The 20785-nt window shown below is 38.7% G+C and overlaps 2 protein-coding genes across 2 annotated transcripts; one reads left to right on the forward strand and one right to left on the reverse strand.

The window, feature by feature from the left end:
- Positions 1-349: 349 nt before the first annotated feature.
- On the reverse strand, positions 350-11198 carry LOC148067760 (grainyhead-like protein 2 homolog). The gene is made up of 15 exons (XM_087804930.1): positions 10949-11198; positions 10359-10533; positions 9259-9663; positions 9158-9186; positions 8241-8430; positions 6837-6948; positions 5533-5627; positions 3998-4156; positions 3573-3627; positions 2662-2795; positions 2548-2585; positions 1915-2003; positions 1731-1816; positions 892-956; positions 350-816 (listed from the first exon to the last, which is right to left on the reverse strand). The coding sequence occupies exons 1-15, from the start codon at positions 10960-10962 to the stop codon at positions 696-698; spliced, it is 1767 nt and encodes a 588-aa protein (XP_087661056.1). The 5' UTR covers positions 10963-11198; the 3' UTR covers positions 350-695.
- A 2801-nt stretch (positions 11199-13999) lies between these two features.
- Positions 14000-20098, forward strand: LOC148067761 (14-3-3 protein zeta/delta-like). Its single transcript, XM_087805192.1, has 6 exons — positions 14000-14142; positions 17188-17493; positions 18501-18630; positions 18829-18992; positions 19080-19175; positions 19396-20098. The coding sequence occupies exons 2-6, from the start codon at positions 17197-17199 to the stop codon at positions 19468-19470; spliced, it is 762 nt and encodes a 253-aa protein (XP_087661318.1). The 5' UTR covers positions 14000-14142; positions 17188-17196; the 3' UTR covers positions 19471-20098.
- The last annotated feature ends 687 nt before the right edge of the window (positions 20099-20785 follow it).

The following is a 20785-nucleotide window of genomic DNA, read 5'->3' on the forward strand; positions in this document are numbered from 1 at the left end:
ACTTTTATGTAAGAAAAAAAGAAAAATCTCTTTTCCCCATTGGCTGGGAGGATTGACTTTGAGAAAGAGGCTGGTTTCTCTCAAATGTATGGATCGGACTGAACAGAACCACAAAGATATGACGAAAAAGTCAATTTTAGAAATAAATTAGTAGAAAATGAAGTATTTGGATGTTTAATAGAGAGTTCAGTTTCTTGTAAAAGCATATGAATACCCACAATAACCCCATCAAACTACCCACAGCGCCCTCTTCTGGTCAATGTACGGTATACTTTCCATTTTTTATCTTTGCATAACCTTTCTGGATAGTGATGGACCATATATAACCATTTTAAAAAGACAAACGATGTATGAAACTTAATTTATTGACACATTTAAAAAGATCTACAAACTGTTGCAGAACGTAAACAGCAGGGCAGCCCATCAACACACACTGAAGTAAAAAAAAAAATAAAGCTGAAATGTGACCCACATAATAGCAACTGAACCAAGTCTCCACTGATGCCATCAATAATTCTTCCATAGAAGCTGATGTTACCAAAACGCCTTTGACCATCATCTTGTACTTTGAGTCAGTGGGACGTGCACAAGTCAAAATCAAGAGCCAAAACCCCCCGACATTTAAAAAATGTAACATTATCTCACTTCCCTTAATAGTGAGACAACCTGAGTAACCCGTCATCGTCGTCCTCTCGCTACATGGATATCTCTGACAGCGTGACGCGCAGAGAGTCGGCGAGGCTGCTGATGCTGAGCGTGAAGGTGTCCTCGTTGGAGAAGTTCTGCACGATGTTGTCGTCCATGTTCACCAGCAGCCTGACGGGCACAACAACAATGGAAATTCAGGTGTAAGAAGAGAATCTAAAGAGAATGACAATATCTCAGACTCACCCTTTCTTACTCCTTTGGTACACTTTTGTGATTGTATCAACTGGAAGGGAATATTTCTCCAAAATCTGTGAGACGAGTGACACAGATACAGTGAAAAATAAATATTTTTTATTAAAAACATCTGTATCAGCCGAATTCCAGGGTTCTCTACTGAAAAAACAAAATCAGAATCAGAATCCCTTTATTGTCCCGCGAGGGGAAATTCGTTTTAACAACAGCAAGAGCAATATACCAGAAAAAAAAAAAAAAGAAAAAAAAACCTCAACTGAAAAATCCTACAAAAACTGAATATTAACTTCTATTATTTTACCATATTGTTAGCGTACATTGCTTTTTGTCACTCAGTTTATGTCACCAGATAATACCAAAAGAGTTTTGAGCTGCTTGATCCAACTTTCAGCCATCATATGCGACCTGTGATGATCAGGTGACAACATAGAATCACTTACAAATCAATTAAGGTTGTTTTTTTTTTTTACATATAAAACGTTTTTTCAACGTCTAGGTTCTTCAAAAAGCTTACATTAGATCCCACATTAAACCTGAGGTTTCTAATGTCAAAGGATTCAACTTTTCAATATTCGATTATTATTTAATTAAATTAATTAAAAAATAGAATATATAACATTAAAAAAAATGTAATTCAACTATTAAGAATTCTGATCCATAGTTCACTCCTAGAATGTCAACAGTTGATAAAGAAAGTTGAAAGATAATGGAAAAACCCTTGATGAGGACAAACATCAACAGCTTAACCGATTTCAGTCGGGAATTTTTGTAGCATATTTGTGAGACGTTTGCCAATAAATAAATAAACAAAGATGGCCGCCGCTACTCACCGCCTCTGTCAAAGCTTTGAGGGTTGGAGAGTGAAGCATCAAGGCGTCAAACACTTCATCGCACTCTTTCCTGACATAGAGCAGAACTGGTGGTGCACAGAATAAAAAACAGTTACTGAAACTAGTTTGACGATTTAGAGTCTTGTCCCTCCTTATATACATTCTATTTAAAATTGTATTTTACCTTTCCTGTCCAGCTCTACTCTTGCCTTTTTGGGCCATGGAGGACAAGCCTTCTCTTCAGATGCATTTCTCATTCTTTTCACCAGCAGACTGATGGAGAAAACAACACAGTCCAACCAATGCTTCCAAATGTTCAAGTGAAGCAGCTAGATAATAAAATGGACTTGAAAGAAAAAGACAAGGCGCCTCTTGTACTAAGGGGTTTTACATCGTTAATGTAAGTAAGTAAGTAAGTAAGTAAGTCATTTATATTTGTAGAGCGCTTTTCCAGACCAGGGTCACAAAGCGCTTAAACAATCAAAATAATACTCAATAAAATATATACTTAAAAGGTCAAAATAACACCAAGAATAACAGGAGTTCCAGAAAATCAGGGAAAAGCCAAATAGAAATGTTGTAACTCTGATGTGAACATCTCAACATGACTAGTTAGGCTGACATGCATCTGTGCAGCTGATTTGATCGTAAGCAACCTACAGACCTTGCGGGAATTACAAACTTTTTATCGCTCTTTTGAGTATTGATACATATGGACTTTGACGTAAAAGGCGGCTCAGGACGTTTTTTGTACGTATAACCCCTTTGTACATGAGGCCCCAGGTTTTATCAGGAGGTGATCCGGTCGGTAACTCACCCATTTTTATTATCCTCCTCTGCATTAACAGAAAACACCTTAAATAAATAAAGGTGAAATGTTAATAAAAGTGGGTGTGATCACATGGAGGGGAGGGGGGTTAAGGGTGTAGACCTGGCCAGTTCGCTGCAGGTGACCAAAGTGCACGTCAGGAATGAAGAGAACCGGTTGAGTTTCCAGGTCACTCAACGTCTTGAACAGTCGACAAACGTCTTTCTTCGCTAGTGAGGCCGGCCCGGAGTTTTTACCTGAAGAAACAGCAAAAAAATCATCCGTTGCAAATCAAGAATCCAAATGAGCAATTAGTCGTAATGATCAATTATCAGCACAACGGTGTTATTCTGGAGCTGTAAAGTCAAATTACATCAAATGTCCCCAATATTTGAAGAATAAAAGTAAAATCATCGCCTTATCATCATCAAATGAGAGGCCGTCTTCGCTGAAAGTCTTCAGATCGTGACAACCATTGTGATAAAACAGGCCATTATTTTAAAGCCAACAGCGCCACTTTGTCATCTTAGAAAATGTCAACCTTGCCTTATAAAGCTTCATCAGCCCTTTGGTAGATATTATATTAGCTTTCTCAATGAGAAAAAGAAGTGCAAGTAGGATCTTTTAAATCACCCTGAGACTCAAAATGTTCTTCTGATAAAGTGTATAAGCCAGAAATAAAGCAGTAAGATAAGAAGATACTGAGGGATGATCAAGTCTCGCCACTCTTGGCCTTGACTTGTGTTGAATATTCAACATTCTCTTGTCCGGCAGTCGTTAGCGGTTTCACACCAAGATCCTTCTGTGTTTTTATTTTCGACCCTACGTCTGCGCAACATTCTTCTGCCGGCTTGTGTCATCAAACAATATTTCAATTATTCAGAGTCAAACTTGTGCTTCAAATCACGTCCCCGTCACCAAGACCGTTGTTCAAAGCATACGTAATGACAAACATCCATCATGGTTTCAAGTAAAACACACACCTTCTGATACTAAAATCTTCTAATGCAATGAACCTAATCAAAGACGCTCACCTTTCCTTTTCCTGAGCTGCTTCTTCTCTTCATCACGAAGTTTCCTCTCAGCTCCCTAAATAGGACCAAAAAAAAGGTTTCTGTGATAATTTGTTTTACTTTCCAGGTGTTTGGGAAGAAGGTTTAAAGTTGAAGTGTTGGGTTGGATGCAGTTTAATGGAGAAGACATTCAACAAAAGCAACCATTGTTGTGATGGAAACTAAATTTGAAGATGAAAATGAAAATTTACTTCCAATTATTGATTTTCTTTGGGTGGCAGTTGGGAGGGAGGCAGTTGGGAGGAACTTTATTTGAATAAGCTAACCTCAGTCATTCAAAATAAGTAAATGTCCACAATCTGTGGTTAAGCAGCTTCTCATGCAGACAGAGATCTGACTAAATCTGTCCTTTTTTTGTTTCAATTTTTACAACAATTCTTTCCTACCTTATCGCAGAAGACTTTGATTTGAGCCAGAGCCCTGTGGACTGGTCTGCCGCTCCCACTGTTGTAGCTGTACGTGTCCACCTGGATGACCAGGGGCATTCCCTTGACGCCCTTTTGACACGAGAAGTCGGTGCTCAGGCAATTGACTGCGACAAACACCTGTGGACACAACAATCAACACATTGGATTAGCTCTAGACAAAGAATACAACAATACATCGCTTTTTTATTTGCAGTTATTTCAACAATAATCTAAAAAAAAAAAACACAAGATACCAAAGATTCTTGTCTAAACAAGAAGGATCTGTCTCGCCTGCAGTTAATACAAAACTCTGCAGCAAGAATTCTGACTTGCTCTAGTAGAAGAATTCACATTTCTCGGATCCTCAAATGTCTTCACTCGCTGCCAGTTTCTTTCAGGATCAACTTTAAAATTCTGGTTCTTACTTTCAGATCTATTCATCTGATCCAGACTTACACCCCAGCTCGGGCTGTTGCTCCTAAGCTTTTGGAACGATCTTCCTCTCCCTCTGTTTTTGATGGATCTACTGACTCCTTCAAGAAACATCTTAAGACACTTTTATTCGTGCAGGTTTTTCCTTGATTCTCTGAGACTCCTGTGTTTGTCTTATGTGTCTTGACCTTTTAAGTATATATTTTATTGGACATCATTTTAATTGTTTAAGCCCTTTGTGACCCTGGTCTAGAAAAGCGATCTTTAAATATTACTTACTTCCTTTTGCTTCTGATTCCACATATTTATAAGAACTGTTGAGACGACACTTTGCTTGCAGAAATGACCTCTTTGTAACTACAAGTGTTGACACGTGACAAGCACAGTGGGTGTGTCCAAATTAAAGCCTGTGTCAATGCTTGATCGTTTGTTCAATATCACGTGACCATAGACAAACGAGGACTGAATTGTAATGTGACTTCAGTTTCCTGTTTGATCAGAGACTTCCAAGCATTGTGCTGAAAAGAAAGTGAGTAAATCTAACATGGCATATACATGCACCACAGGAAACATGGCCCCATCTTTACAGTCCATTTGGGATTTGTGGCTACGAGTGGCTGCTAAATTATTGACAATCTCTTCATCCAGGTATATTTAGTACATCCCCTTTCTGTCAGTACACTTAGTACAGCTGTAAATGTGTTTCAGGAGTTTATCGACTCATTTTTTAAAAATTGTATTTCCGTTTGAACAATTGTATAAATAATATACAGATTTATTTTACACTTTCCAGCCAACAGAACAACAGTTTGCTGTTGGTTCTGCGGACCCATTTATCACGCCTGTGCTTGGCTCCGAAATCATTTTCCCAGCACATCCCAACTATCAAGTCTGAACCTGCCGAGGTGACGCTTAAAGTTTACTCTGCTATACACCTACAAAACCATTTTAGAAAAAATAAAATTTAAAAATGCATGTTCCTGCAACTTTTCTAGCATTCAAACAAGTTCTTTCTCATTCAATCATGTTTCATGATGATTATGTTTTTGATGTGTTGTTTTATGCTTTATTCTATTTCTTACCTTCGCTCCTTCACTGACGTCCCATGTGAACGAAACAGCATTGTAGGCAATTTCTTCCACATTAGCGATCGTGCTGAAGCTCTCCTTGTAGTTCGCTGTGATCACAAAGAAGAGAAAATGTAAAATGTTAGAGTATATATTACTGGTCATGGATGATGACATCATCCTCTGAACACTGTCATCAGTGAACAGAGAAGCAGATGGAGCATGAATGCTCCTCCCATGATGCAAAACTAATAGACTCAGGGACTCATTCATCGTGATCTTAGATTGTTTAATTCTGAGTTTGGGGGCAGGAGTGAAAAGATGATTCTATTCCATGTTAATCTTTGTTATTTTCCTTTGATCTATGTTCTTTATCTTTAGATTTAGATTGTGTTATCTTGAACCTTCTTTTTATTGTTCTTGTTTCATTAATCTATCGACTGTGTTGCTGTGCTGGAAAAACAATTTCAATAAAGTTTATCTATCTTTCTATTATACTATAATTATTTAAAACTGTATGAATGTTTGGTTAACGTGCACTGGCACGTACTTTCAGCTACAGTCTCAATACATTAAACATATGTATAAACAGCCACGTTATAGTTTGGGAGGTCACGAAAGAAGAAGAAGGGCTCAGAGTACAAGTCCAACTGTGTATATAACTTGTTCTTCTCAACTGATGAAAACCACAAGTGCAGTCCACAAATATTTTCAAATAGTTTCAAGAGCATTTTTGTTGAAATTGAATTAACCAAGTGGTGCCAAGTTTAGGGCCATTTCCAGTTCAAAGTTTTGTTAGATTAGAACTCTTGCCTACACCTCAAACAACCAAACACATGAATCCAGTAGAAAATATTAATCTCTAAAAATTATCCTCTTAAAATTTTGATGAAATATAAAATAAAAAATACATGTGGATTCATTTTATTGTGTTGTTGTTGTTGTTTAAATGAACACCACAAATCCCCACAGCCAACGCTGTTTAATGTGCGATCAGTTTGCCGTAGGAAAAAGGAACCTATTTGAAAGCGAAAGACAACATTATTGGTGTTCATTCCTTTTCCTCTGCTGGTACAGGTTGGAGCTTGTTCCCCTGCTGTTTGCACTTGATATGGCCTCTGTCCAGGCCCCCGCACCTATTTCTGCTCTCAACGTCTACAGCTTTCTATTCTCAGCCATCCTGTGGGAATCGCCAAGTGACAGTTATTCAAATCACTCCCGTTTCCCCTCAGGATACAGGCCTAAAACGTGTGTGACAGTTGTTCCTCGGTAGCCCCGTGTGTGGAGGCGATAGCGATGAGGGATGACAATCCACCCACCAATGTCCAGGACCCGCTGCTTGGCTGTGTGCTGACGAGAATGCCAGTATTTCCAGTTTTTCAGCTGCTCATCCTTGCTCTTGTCTTCCCCAAACACAACCATGATGACACTCTGCAGGGACAGACATGTTTTGTTATCATTATTGAACTGGTTTGACCTTTCTCGAAATAAACATATTAAATAAATTTAACACCATGTAGATACTTATGTCTTTACATAGACTTTTCCGTAGAGTTAAAGAAACGATAAACATTATCACTGGTTGGTAAATGATGAAAAAAAAAAAAGGGAAGAAAAACGGATCTGTATAATTTGTAATGTCCATTAGAGCTTATGAAAACATACTACTGTCCATCATGATGATGACATCATCCTCTGAACACTGTCATCAGTGAACAGAGAAGCAGATGGAGCACGAATGCTCCTCCCATGATGCAACACTGATAGACTCAGGGACTCATTCATTCCTCGTGCTGTTAGATCGTTTAATTCTGAGTTTGGGGGCAGGAGTGAAGGGAAAAGATGATTCTATTCTATGTTAATCTTTGTATCCTTTTCTTTGTTATTTTTCTTTGACCCATTTTGACCCATTTTCTTTATCTTGAGATTTCGATTTTTTTTATTGCACTTGCTTGCACTGTTCTTGTTTTATGAATCCATCATCTGTGTTGCTGTGAGCTGGAAATCAATATCCCGAAGGAGACCTCCAGGGGGATCAATAAAGGTTATCCATCTACATAAGTACAAAAGATATTTACGATGAAAAATGCTAAAGTCATGTTATTTATTTTTAAATATTTTAAAGTCTCTTTAACATGCTTGCATTGACTTCAAAGGGTGCCAGCGTCATTTCGGCTGATCGCGACAGATTCTAAAAAAATGACACGGAAACTGCCGATGACTAAATGAAGGTCAAAAACCTTGGAGGACTTTTAAAAGATTTTAACTTCAAAATGTAGGTTTAAACCTTCCTTGGAATGAGACTATAATAAGGGATGAGTTAGCGTACGACTGCCTCTGCGTACCAGGTGGACTCAAGTATACTTGACCTCGAGTAATAAGAGTGCAGGAATGAAAGTACTTTTCCACATAAAGTTCATATTTACAAAGCATTAGAAGAGCTTGAAAACGTGTGGTATTACCCTTGGGTTTTTAGGTAACGTACGCACAAATATACTGCTCCGGCCCTTTGGCGGCTCTTACTGGTCACGTTGAGAAATGCACGTCAGAGACTTATTCACTATCAACATTGATCAAAAATTAACACCCAAATGTTCGCAGTTACATGAGTGGATATCAACGTTTGACCTTATCAACGAATGTGTTCTTAAATAAATTTAAAGGGAATTTGTGACTTAAAATGATGTAAGTAGACCATTAAGGAACCATATCTTCTTCCTCACCTGCACGATGCCGCCGTGATCCAGCCGAGATGCTCGCGAGCCGTTTTTCTCGTGCCGTGAAGACTGAGCCAGATCCGTTCTGCTCAAAGTCAGGGGATAAAACTGACCCCTGTTTAGATAAGCCATCGCTCCATCGGCTTGTCGTGAGCGCTGAGACAAGCTGGCGTCCATTGAATAGTGGTAACAGTCACTGTGAAGAGGAGAACTTGAATGATCTTTCTTCACATTCACAGTCTGTTTCTATTGTCTTAATATTTTAATTAAAGGGCAACTCATGTGAAAACCTAACTCTCCTGACTCTCTCACAGTTTTTAAAAGTCTTCCTCTCCAACATGCAGTAAGTTTCTCACATTACTCTTAATTAATTACTTAATATAAAGTTCTCTCCCATTGGAAATCTGGGCGAACAAGAGGTTACGAGAGCCGAGTTCATTATGATGTAATAATGGCTTCACTCCTCCTCCAGCCAGCTGTAATCACAACCCACTTTGTTTATACAACAAGTCCCTTGGAGGTGGAGATTTCCTGGGTGAATTATATACCTCGATGTTTGACCAATCACAACAGAGTGGGTGTGGTTATGGTAAACAAACGATCTGTGGGCGGGGCTTAAGCACATTTTCTAACATAAATATTTTAATGGAAGAGAGTTTTGTACAAACAGACACACACTGATGATACAATAGAGTCACACATCTATTTAAGACACACTTAAATCAACACATTAGTTTCCCTTCTACGCAACAGTTGAGTGTCATCAGTGAGGGAAGGATTGAGCTATCTATCCATTTATCTATCCATCCATCCATCCATCCAATCCATTTCTTATGGCTATTTATGTTGATGAAGTTAACATCGTTCAACTACAGGTATATTGGTAAATTGCTATATATATATATATAAGACTGTTAACTTACACTGGAATGCTGAGAGGCGATTCATTAACCTAAAAGAGGAGAGAAAGTATGTTTAGACATGACCCAAAAAAATTAATTCTGAACGCAACATCAACTCTTACATCTGGAGCATCTTCAGATATGCTGTCCGGAGAACTTTCAGGTGCATGTTTGAAATATTGGGTGAGCGGCGAATCCACAGAGTTATGGTCATAAACCACCCGGAGCTTCTTTCCATTGTCGGGGTTAGGAGGAATCCCCGTCATTGAAAGCGAGGGCATGTCATCCAACTTAGTCCAGGCTGTGTAACCTGCTGTTTTGCATTTGCCCTCCCGGGCATGTGCAGCAAGGACTCTTGCTCTGTGCTCGGAGCTCAGATGCACGGCAGTGGTCGGGTTGTGGAGAGAGAGATTGACGGGAATTGGATTCATGTTCTGGAGATCCAGGATCTGTAAAATCTCTGTGCAGTTTTGAGGCAAATGTGTGTTGGAATCACTGTTGGAAATGTATCTCTTTTCTCTGACAGGCTGGAAAAATGAAGAAGAAATTGCAATTATTGAGCATTTAAAATGAGTACAGAGCTACTTGAGCGAACATGAGACGCAGACAAGATCACATGACGGCTTTGGTATCGTCTAGTGGTAAAAATATGAATTCATTTTGAAAATATTCAAATTGATCAATTAAATTAGTAAAAAATAAACAAATTCCAATGTAGAAATGAATTTCATTTTCCACCGCTTTATCCCTTACAGAGGTCGCGGGGAGACTGGAGCCTATCCCAGTATCATAGGGCGAGAGGCATGGGACACCCTGGACAGGACGCCAGTTTGTTCAAGGGCACAAAAAGACAGACAACCGTTCACACACACACACACACACTCATACCTCTGGACAATTTCCCAAAGTTCTCAATAGACCGCTGTAAGTTTTTGGACTGTGGGAGGAAACCGGAGTGCCCGCAACACGGGGAGAACATACAAACTCCACACAGAAAGGTCACGAGTTGGCTCGGCCTGGAAGCGAACTAGCAACCTTCTTGCTATGAGGCGCTAATTACGGCGCCGCCGTGCGCCCAAATGTTAATTATTAAATTAATTAAATTACGAAACAAACATTTGACATTAAAAAAAGTCAGAGTTTGAACATCACAATATTCTGATGGCACTGGAGAACTTGCATTCATACTGTGAAATGATCCGAGCGCACTGAGACCTCACACCTTGTAGTGGTGATAGACTCGCTCCAGAGCTGCTGTGCCGTCCTCGTCGCCGCCGTTGACGCTCATCATGGCTTTGGTCGCCGCCGTCAGCGGGTTCTCAAAGTAGCTTTGCCACATTTCATCCTCTGGCCTGGAGGCTGCCAACTCCTTGTTGTGGACCGCAACCACTCGATCACTGATGGAGGGACGAGTCAAGAGACAGGATATTGGTCACTTTGCCTTAAATACACAACAATAAACGACACTAGTCGCTGGTGCCAAGCCACTAATAAATGTGCCCCAGGGTGTTTCTCATCAAACCTCTTCAGAAGGTTTACTTTCTTGAATTGGGTTATACAAACTTAATTTAGAAACAGGATCATTTTATAGCCAAAGTTCAAATACACAACGACAATATTAAGCTCGAATAATAGATAAGAACATGCAATTTGAAAATACTTTTTGAAAAAATAGTTCTGTGTTAAATACTCATAATGCAATGTATGACATTCAAACAACGTTAGATTTCATCATATCTATAAACATGAAAATGCATTTAAAATAATTGTATTATTCAATTGGATATAGTTGCAGTTTCACAGTATTCTTACCTTCCAACGTCCATGTTTCCTCCAGGATTCTCAAGTTTGAAATCTGAACAGACTGGACTTTCAGGTTAGTGCAGGAAGGTGCGATTGAAATGTCGTTTTAAATAAATAAAAGTCCATTAGCGACAAACGTGCGAACAATGACGAACTAGGTCATGTTTAAGAAGGGGTAAATATTTTAATATAATATATATAAAGTCAGCTGCATTGACAACAGTGAATAAAGTCAGCAGGAGATAAAAACGACGAGCGCAACAGCATAAACAAGGAAATGAACCAGCGCTTCTGATTGGACAGGGTTCATCTCACAGGTGACACCGTCGCTTCCTGATTGGGATTACAAGACAAAGGGGGAGGAGCTTGAAACAGGTAAAAGCTCGCATGAAGGAGGATCAATCGGGAGTATTTCTTGTCTCTTTTTTAGTAATGATTAATTTGTTGTGGGTCTCGAATATCTCCCCAACTCGTGCCCTACTTCCTTTCTATGATTATTTCTATACTTTTGTTTACATTTTTAATAATGTCTGTTATTTTACTGCAAATGCTATTGTACAGAATCAAGTATTTTCTTGTTTCCTTCTCGTCATGATGACGATTCTATTCATTGTTTCGTTAGTGCGACTAAATCTTCTTTTCTTTGGTCTCATGACACCTGGTGGCTAATACGAGTTTTACATTAAAGTTTGAATTTAGTCTAATACAAAAAAATGAATGATGTGATTTTATCTAATATAAAATTTAAAATCAATATAATGGATATTATATTGTATTTTATTGGATATTCCTCCATTATAATTGTTTATGACCTGACTTACTTGAATTATGATGAGTCATATTCTTTGATGGTTGATCCAAGTGACTTAAGTTGACACATGAATATATTTTACTTTTTAAATGTATTCCTAACCATCTTTGTATCACTAAAATATCTTCCATGCGCTATATAAATAGAGATTATTATTATTATTATTATTATTAATAATACCATGGAAGAGTAGTAGTTAAATTATTGTAACTTGTAAACTTTTTACTATTAGTTATGCCATATTCTCCTTTTTAAGGTTTTCATTCTTCATAAATAATATCTGATACCTCCAAATCGTTTTTGTCTACAATTTGAGTAGAAAAATGGATGTTCATTTGTTACACAATAAGAATCTCTATGACCAACCAAAAGAGCCGACAAGGACCAGATAGGGTTGGGTTTTCCAGTTTCACAAGTAAGTAAGTAACTAAGTAAGTAAGTAGGTAAGTAAGTAAGTAGGTAAGTAAGTAAGTAGGTAAGTAAGTAAGTAAGTAAGTCATTTTTATTTGTATAGCGCTTTTCCAGAGCAGGGTCACAAAGCGCTTAACAATCAAAACAATATTCAATAAAGTATATACTTTAAAGGTCAAGATAAAACTGATAACACAACAGGAGTTCCAGAAAATCAAGGAAAATCCTGAACAAATAAAAACGTCTTAAGATGTTTCTTAAAGGAGTCAGTAGACTCCATCAAGCGCAAAGGGAGGAAGATTGAGCTTAGGAGCAACAGCCTGAAAAGATTTCTCTCCTCTGGTCCTGAACCGTGTGTTCAGGAACCATAAGTAGATTCTTATCCACAGACCTCAGAGCCTGAGCTGGGGTGTAAGGCTGGATCAGATCAGTGATGTAAGGAGGAGCCTGACCATGAATAGATCTGAAAGTAAGAAACAGAATTTTAAAGTTGATCCTGAAAGAAGAGTTTTAAGGATCGGGGAAATGTGGGTTCTTCTACTTGAACGGGTCAGAATTCTCGCTGCAGAGTTCTGAATCAACTGCAGACGAGACAGATCCTTCTTGTTAAGACATGAAAATAAACTGTTGCAATAGTCCAGGCGAGAAGACACAAACGCATGGATTATAAGCTCCAGATCATGTTCGGACAACATTTTCCTAAGTTTAGAGATTTTTCTCAGTTGAAGGAAACAGTTTCTGGTCAGTTTTTCTGCAGTGTTGAACAAGATACATTTCTTTATCAAATACAACACCCAGGTTTCTCAGGCTCAGTTTGACAGACTGACCTAAGATACCCAAGTACTGACTCAACCCTGGAACCTTAATAATGGAAAAGTATCCAATCCAGGGCAAAATCTCCCAAATACCTTCAGTCGAGGCAACAAAAAATATATATTCTGGTCACTTCCTCAAAGCTGGAGTTTATGTTGTTTAAATATTTATCTTAAACGTTTTTGTTTATTATATAAACATGAAATGTGTGCGTTGTAAACACACTGTTTAAAACAGTGGTCCCCCAACCCCCGGTACGATCACTAACCTACTCAAATACTGCAGAATTAACTGAACACGTGACTTTTGACCAACTCGTTACTTCCTTTTATTTGTTTTGAAAAAAAAATATGACCAAACATCAGCTTTAAAAGCTGCTGGAGTCCACTGTATCCTCTTGTCCTCAGTAATCGTCGTGATCTCGCAGGATCACTTTTGTCACTTATCCGCGGAGGATGTAAATACAAACGTTTAATTGGCCCTGAATATTTTCATGTTAGTTGTAAATAAAACAAATCAAGTATTTAATTGTATACACAATTTATTTTAATAGTTTATAAAAAAAACGAATGACGATGATAAAATATTATCTGAAAGCTAACATTTTTTTATATATATATATATATATATAACGATACTTTGTCACTATGTTTATAATGTCTAAAGACACTTTTATTTGTGCTTTTCCTTGATTTTCTGGAACTCCTGTGTTGTTCTCTATGTTATCTTGACCTTTTAAGAATATGTTTTATCAAGTATTGTTTTGATTGTTTAAGCGCTTTGTGACCCTGGTCTGGAAAAGCGCTCTGTAAATATAATTTATTTACTTACTATATTTTCTTACATTACTTGTCAAGATTCTTGTTTAAGTCGAGTTGACTCTGAACACAAACGTGTAAACTAGTTAACATAGTGAAGCACGACCTGTATATGGTTTATTTTGAATCTTAAATCTGTTTTAGGGACCCTAAATAAGATAATTGACGCCGGGTACTACAAGTCCCATGATGCCCCACGCACCGTCTCCATGGCAACCTTTGACGTCACCCCCCTCGCCCAGGCCTCGCGGTGAAGTGGTGTGATTGGAGAGAAACACCTTCTCTAGTTTCTCACCATCTCTCTCTGCGACTGTCAGCCGTGCTCCGTGAAGCCACCCGCCGCACCCCAGGTGAGAACCCCCGCGTCCGCGCTCGCCCCCCGAGACCCTCGCACGACGATTAACGATTATTGGGGTTCGCTCAGGATCCTCGGGAAGCTTTTTATCAAACGGCGGCGGCTACGCTGGTTAACAATGGGCAGCCCGTGTGGAGTCTGGGATGTGTCTACTTCCTAGTTTGACGTTTAAACCTATGGAAGTGGATGTTTATCTTATTCAACGTTAAGTTAACTTAATTTTTCCGACGACGAGTCGCCACTAGCGAACATGGGCGTGTCGTCTCCTCGGTAATAATTCAACTAAGAATCAGATTTGTTTGTTTTAAAGGTCGCTAATCGTATTTATCTAAATGTACACAAACGTGTTCTGAGTCCAAACGTCATCGATTCGAGTCGTTGATGTCGTTTTTGTTTTTTCCATTACAATTGTAAGCCAGGACTTTCTACCACGAAGCGCTTTCGTTTCAGGAAATAGACGGCGCCATGTTGTAGCGTCAGTCACGAGGGACTGGTGTATGATGGTTTGCGTTAAAAACGTATAAATATAAACTAGTTTAATTCACACGCATGTCGCTGGATTGGGTTGCCTCGGTTTTAACGATGGTTAATCGCGTTTTCTCCTCGTTCTTCCGTTTGCAACTTGTGAGTCAGGTATGGGTGTGGCGGGAGCCCGTCAGGTGTGTTCTGGGGGGGGGGGGTGCTCTACTGGTTTCTGAGGAAGTGTTGTAAGGACATGACTCACAGAATGAGACAAGGTAACATCAGTGCATACCCCCCCCCCCCCCTATGCCATTACCAACTAATGGAGTTCTATAAATAAAATTAAAAAAGACTAAATGCATGCAGGGGGTTTTTTTTCTTCAATGTAGCCACTAGTGCTGAGGTCTACTGTCTACACTGAAGCGTTGGCGACATTTACCCGAAGTACTTCCTGTCTGTGCAGTATGGTGGCCCTTTAAACCTCTGCTACAAACGAGCAGAAGTTTTTTCCAGAACCAATTATTCGTCAAAGCTTCAATACAAGATGGATGTTACAGAAGAGGTATTTGGGTGTTTTTAAGTGGTTAAAGATAAAGATGACATCTGAACACTAGTTTCCATATTACAATGAACATTTTTGCCTATAAAAAGAAACGGATTACTCTGAATTGAATCCCAAACCATAGTCGACATGAGGGTAAGAAAGTTGTCTAAAGACACCTTATAGTGCAAGTAATAGTTATTTGTAAAGATCTTTCTAGACCAGGGTCACAAAGCACTTTAACGATCAAAAACAATACACAGTTAAAATATATACTTTAAAAGGCCAAGACACATAAGACTGGTCTAGAAGCGTGTTCAGGAACCATCAGTAGATTCTGAACCACAGACCTCGGAGCCCGAGTTGGGGTGTAAGGCTGGATCAGATCACTGATGGAAGGTCTGACCATGAATGGATCTGAAAGTAAGAACCAGAATTTTAAAGTTGATCCTGAAAGAAACCGCCAGTGAAGAGTTTAAAGGATCGGAGAAATGTGAGTTCTTCTACTAGAGCGGCTCAGAATTCTGGCTGCAGAGTTTTGTATTAATTGCAGGCGAGACAGATCCTTCTTGTTTAGACACCAAAATAAAATGTTACAATAGTCTAAACGAGAAGACGCATGTATGCGAGAAAAGAAAACAAGTCCTAGCAAGTAAATGATTAGTGAATTGCAGTGTGACAGTAGTGAGGGAAAACTCCTTTTGGAAGGCAGAAAACTCAAGCAGAACCAGACACTGTGTTGACTGCCTCATGCTGTGACTGGGTAGGAGGGGAGGAGATAGACAGATGGATGTTTTTATTCTAAGTCCCCACTGTGACTCTAATGGTATAGATTTAAAACTTAATGTGATAGTTCACCCAATTATTACAAATTTCACTTGTTTTCTATTCATCCTCATGTCAACTAATGTTCGGAGACTGAGTAATCCATGTCTTTTGAGAGTTTCGGGTAGAAATGTCTGACCAGGGCTCACTTTTCTGTATCACAAATGACACCAGGAAACGTCTGAATACTTTCATACTGCTCACCTGTAATGTCTCTCGTATTAAAGCTTAAATATAGTAACTCCAAAAAGGAATGCATTACTCTGTAAATTCTCTCAACCCTTTGAGTGATGGTTGAACTCATCCCTTCATACACCCAAGGATGCAACATTTTAAGCAGTGAAAATTTGGAGCCATGATAGCTGCGGTGTAAACGGAATACAGGCTCATAAACGTCCATTTTGAATAAAACCGCTTGCGTGTATAGTCCTGAATACGACATTTGTCCAGGTTTATTTCTCTAACGACATATGCAAAAACATCAATGAAGTGATTTGTCACTTGCATTTCCCTCAGAATAAACTTAAAATAAAAAATAAAAGTTTAAGTTAAGTAGCAGGCTTTTCTTGAACTTGAGGTATTCTCGAGGTCTCACTGTAGTATTAATTGGTGTATTAAGACAATAATGCACACACATTTTTTAAAGTTGTTCAATCTATTGCAGGTGGTTGCTTTTATAACGCTTAGATGTGCATCCTTCCACTGTCGTTACTCGGAAAATACCCTGTTGCATAGTACTCCTTCAACTCTGTGTTCCCTTAAGGTGGTCTTTATTTGTCTTTAAATGAATTAACAGATGATGCGATCGGAGTTTGATTTGGCTACTGGGGCTTTGAGTTGTATTCGACTTCTGAATTACATTGTTAACTCTATTTATTATTTATTTTTTGACATTCACTTTTTTACAGACTTACAGTGTATATTAAATAAAATGATGAACACTATGACACTGAAGGATCATTTTTAGATTATATCAGTTTCATGGTTTATAATAAACAAGATTTATTAACATAATGGTTTATTTTTGCAAATTAATAATAATTGAATAAATCTGCCTTTTTGAGCAAGTTGCCATTCTCTCTGGCCCCAAAAGAGTAGCACCACTGTTTATCTGGATTGAGGGCTGATGTTTTATGAGTCACAAATTTCCAAATGATGGGTTTCCTGCTAAAATAGAGACTGGTGAAGGAATATGTTTTTTCCTCATTCTAGTGAACAATCATGACTGAGTTGGACCCAAGTCTACTGATCGCCAAAGCCCAACTGGCTGAGCAGTCGGAGCGCTACGACGACATGGCTACTTTCATGAAGCAGCTGACCAAACAGAAGAAGAACATGACCACGGAGGAGCGCAACCTGCTGTCGGTCGCCTACAAGAATGTGGTCGGGGCTCGCCGCTCCTCGTGTCGCGTGGTTTCCAGCATCAAGCAGAAGGAGTCCGGCACCAAGCAGTCCATGGCCGACGAGTACCAGGCGAAGATTGAGAAGGAGCTGAACGACATCTGCTTCGAAGTTCTGGTGAGTTTTATCGTGGATTACGTTGGTTTGATGATTGCACATGTTATTGCTGTAGCATACAGTATAGTAAACGCTAAGATGGCCTGGATTAACAAAAATCAAAAGTGAAACTTGAATCTGATATTTCTGTGCTTTACAAGAGTTTCTAAGAGTTTCTTAAGGTATAGAAGAACCTGTATAGTTCAAAGTATTCACCCAATCCTGACTGAGCCTATATAATGTATTCCTCCTTGATAATTATTCCTGAATTCTTTGTTATTGATGAATTTATTGAGTGTTTATTCCGTTTATTTTTCAACTCGACTGAAGAAAACATTCAATAAGTTCATGGTTGCTTAGTAACCATTAAGGATGACTGTTATTGTATTTTGAGACTGTTTTATTTTAAATAAATGAATTTTCATTGTGGCCCTTCATGATTATCAAAACAGCATTGTCTATATAAAAGTGAGAATTTAGAGAAGAACAAAGTTAAACTGCATTCAGTCCCATTTCGGTTCAAGGGGAAAAAACTATGCTTGTGACAAGTCCCAGCATGTCAGAAGGAGAGGCTTAAACCTCTTCACTCAAAATAAGGAGTTGTTACAGTACGACCTGTCAGTATGTGCCTAAAACTGCCAAAAAGGCAGATTGTCACACCCAGCTGAGACACTGCTCGGCTGCTTCCCCCCACCATCCCTTCTGCCTGGGGAGAGAGAGAGGGAGAGAGAGGGAGGGCCTGGTACTGGCAACATTGACTCATTCATGAAATTAAATTGCATATGTAAGAATGAATTAAAGTTTCTAAATCTAAAAGCAAAATGAGCAAATCTTTTCAACTGTGCTGATGGGATGACACAAAATCGGAATGTAGGAGAAAGATTTTAAGGTGCGGCAAATCATCATCATTGATGCTGAAGGAGAAATCACAATATACCTTTAATTCCAAGCTTTAATTTCCTCTGTTTCCTTGTTGTCCATATACATGATGTGTTCCTTCTTATTAACAAATTTTATTTCCATTTCAGGAACTCTTGGACACCGACCTCATCCCCAACTCTAAGGATGACCCAGAGAGCAAAGTTTTCTATCTTAAAATGAAAGGGGATTATTACCGCTATCTGGCAGAAGTGGCCAGAGAGGATGAGAAGAAAAAGGGTAGGTTTGATTTCTTTGTCTTGTGTATAGTGGTAATAAAATGATTTTACCACTGAGGAAAAGTGCCTAAAGCTTATAATGCTAACATGGTTTAATGAGGTAAAATACCACATCACTGACATTCTAGTTTCATCAAGTGCAGTTACAGCAGAACCCAACGTATTCTTCTACAAAATACCTCGTCTAATTCTATTTTAGAGGTCATCGAGAAGTCAAAGGACGCCTACAAGAATGCCTATAAATTCAGCGGAGAAAACATGAGTAACACACACCCGATCCGTCTTGGCCTGGCCCTCAACTTCTCAGTTTTCTACTATGAGATCCTCAATGACCCCGATGAAGCATGTAAACTAGCCAAGGCGGTAAGGAGCAACTTTTTTTTTTCCCCTTCGATATTGAAGATTGAAATTTGTCTTCTCTCTCTTAAAATCCGCCTCTCACACCAACAGGCTTTTGATAGTGCCATTTCCGAGCTTGATTCTCTGAACGAGAACTCCTACAAAGACAGCACCCTCATCATGCAACTACTAAGAGATAACTTGACGGTAAGTTCTGCTTTATTCCATGATTTTTAAGCTGAAAATTGTGTCTCGACTTCGCTTCTTAAGACACTTTGACTCTTATTTGGATGCTAACAAAATTGTACTTTCATCTCCTGCTGCTGAGCGGCTGCTTGGCTGCCTCTCCGCCCTCTTTCATTCTCACTCGCACTCTCGGATATAAAGTTCACTCGTGTCCTAACCACCCTCTGTTCCCTCTCCTCAGCTGTGGGCCAGTGACGACAAGCCTGAACCGGAAGATGGGGAAGAACAACAACAACAACAACAACAACAAAGCTAATTAACACTGTGACAGTTTCACAATATCGGTTGTTCAGATTGTGTTGGTTGTCACCGTTCCTCGTCTCCCTTAACTTGTTTGACAGGCGGCTAAGATTTATGCTCTGGGATGTCAAAGCTTGGATGTGGTTCTGCAAATTGCTTGGAATAAAGATCATGTCTGTGAAAGATGGAGGTTTTTTTTTTCTGGTCGGTGGTGGGTGAGATGATAAACTGCAGCAAAAGTCAAGAAACCATTGTACTGTATGTGTATCGGATGTTTTTCAGTAATTGTTCAGGCAACTCGGGCTGTAGATGACATTCTAGTTATCGCAGAGATGACCGTTGTTGTCCTGACGTTTGCCTTCTCTGTGCTTCAATGGTTACATTCCATTAAGTGTTTGTTTTGTTACTTTCTCATTTGAATTCGGGGTAATTTAATAAGTGAAAAAAAATAATGTTGCCTTTTTGAAACTGCAAACATTCAATTGTACCCTCATTTAAATAATGGTTTCCATTTGTTTCATGATTAATACCCTTTTTTTTTTTTGTTAAGGCGTAATGTATGCTGCTTCTTGGAATGGGATGTTTTTGTACTGTCTTTGGGGGTTTCAAGGCAAATGTAATAAAAGAATACATGCAAAAACTCACTTGGGTAAGTGTTCGGTCTTGAATTTTCCGGCTCTTCTGATGTATTTCTTTGAAAAGTAAAAAAAATAAATAAGTTTATTTAATGAATGTTATTGATTGACTGAATTACATCATCAGTCGTTTTAAATACTAGAAAATCGTAACCTCTTGGCCAAAACACAACTCGCATCGTAGGATGCATTTGTAATGATAAACTGATGTCCAACTACCGCCTCCGTCCATTGACGCCTATTGATTTAGTTAATGATCAGTTAAATGAAGGTTGACTTTGTAATATATTGGCTGTAGTTTTCTATTTGTTTTTTAAACAATCACACTTTCAATGAACTGATAATTATGTATTATGTCATACTATATGTGTATCTTAACCTAGTTTTACAATTATTTAGTATCAATGTAGCTTGTTTGTGATGGCTATTATTGTAAAGGCTGGTGGTTAACAGTTGAAAATAATTTCATATCATGAATACAATATTTGGAAATTAACCGCATATAAAAAGATAGGGTACATGTTCTGAACTAGGACTAGTCATTCAATTAAATGACAATACAAAAATGAAACTGTACTTCTGTCCTTGTCAGGGTCACGCCTCCAGGGTGTTGACCTTTAAAAACCTCTTATCTCTTGAATTACAATGAAGCGTGTCGCCGCCCAACCGCTAGAGATGACCAGTTTCACACATTCT

The sequence above is a fragment of the Callionymus lyra genome, chromosome 13 (genome assembly GCF_982586985.1).
Source record: "Callionymus lyra chromosome 13, fCalLyr1.hap1.1, whole genome shotgun sequence".
NCBI lineage: Eukaryota > Metazoa > Chordata > Actinopteri > Syngnathiformes > Callionymidae > Callionymus > Callionymus lyra.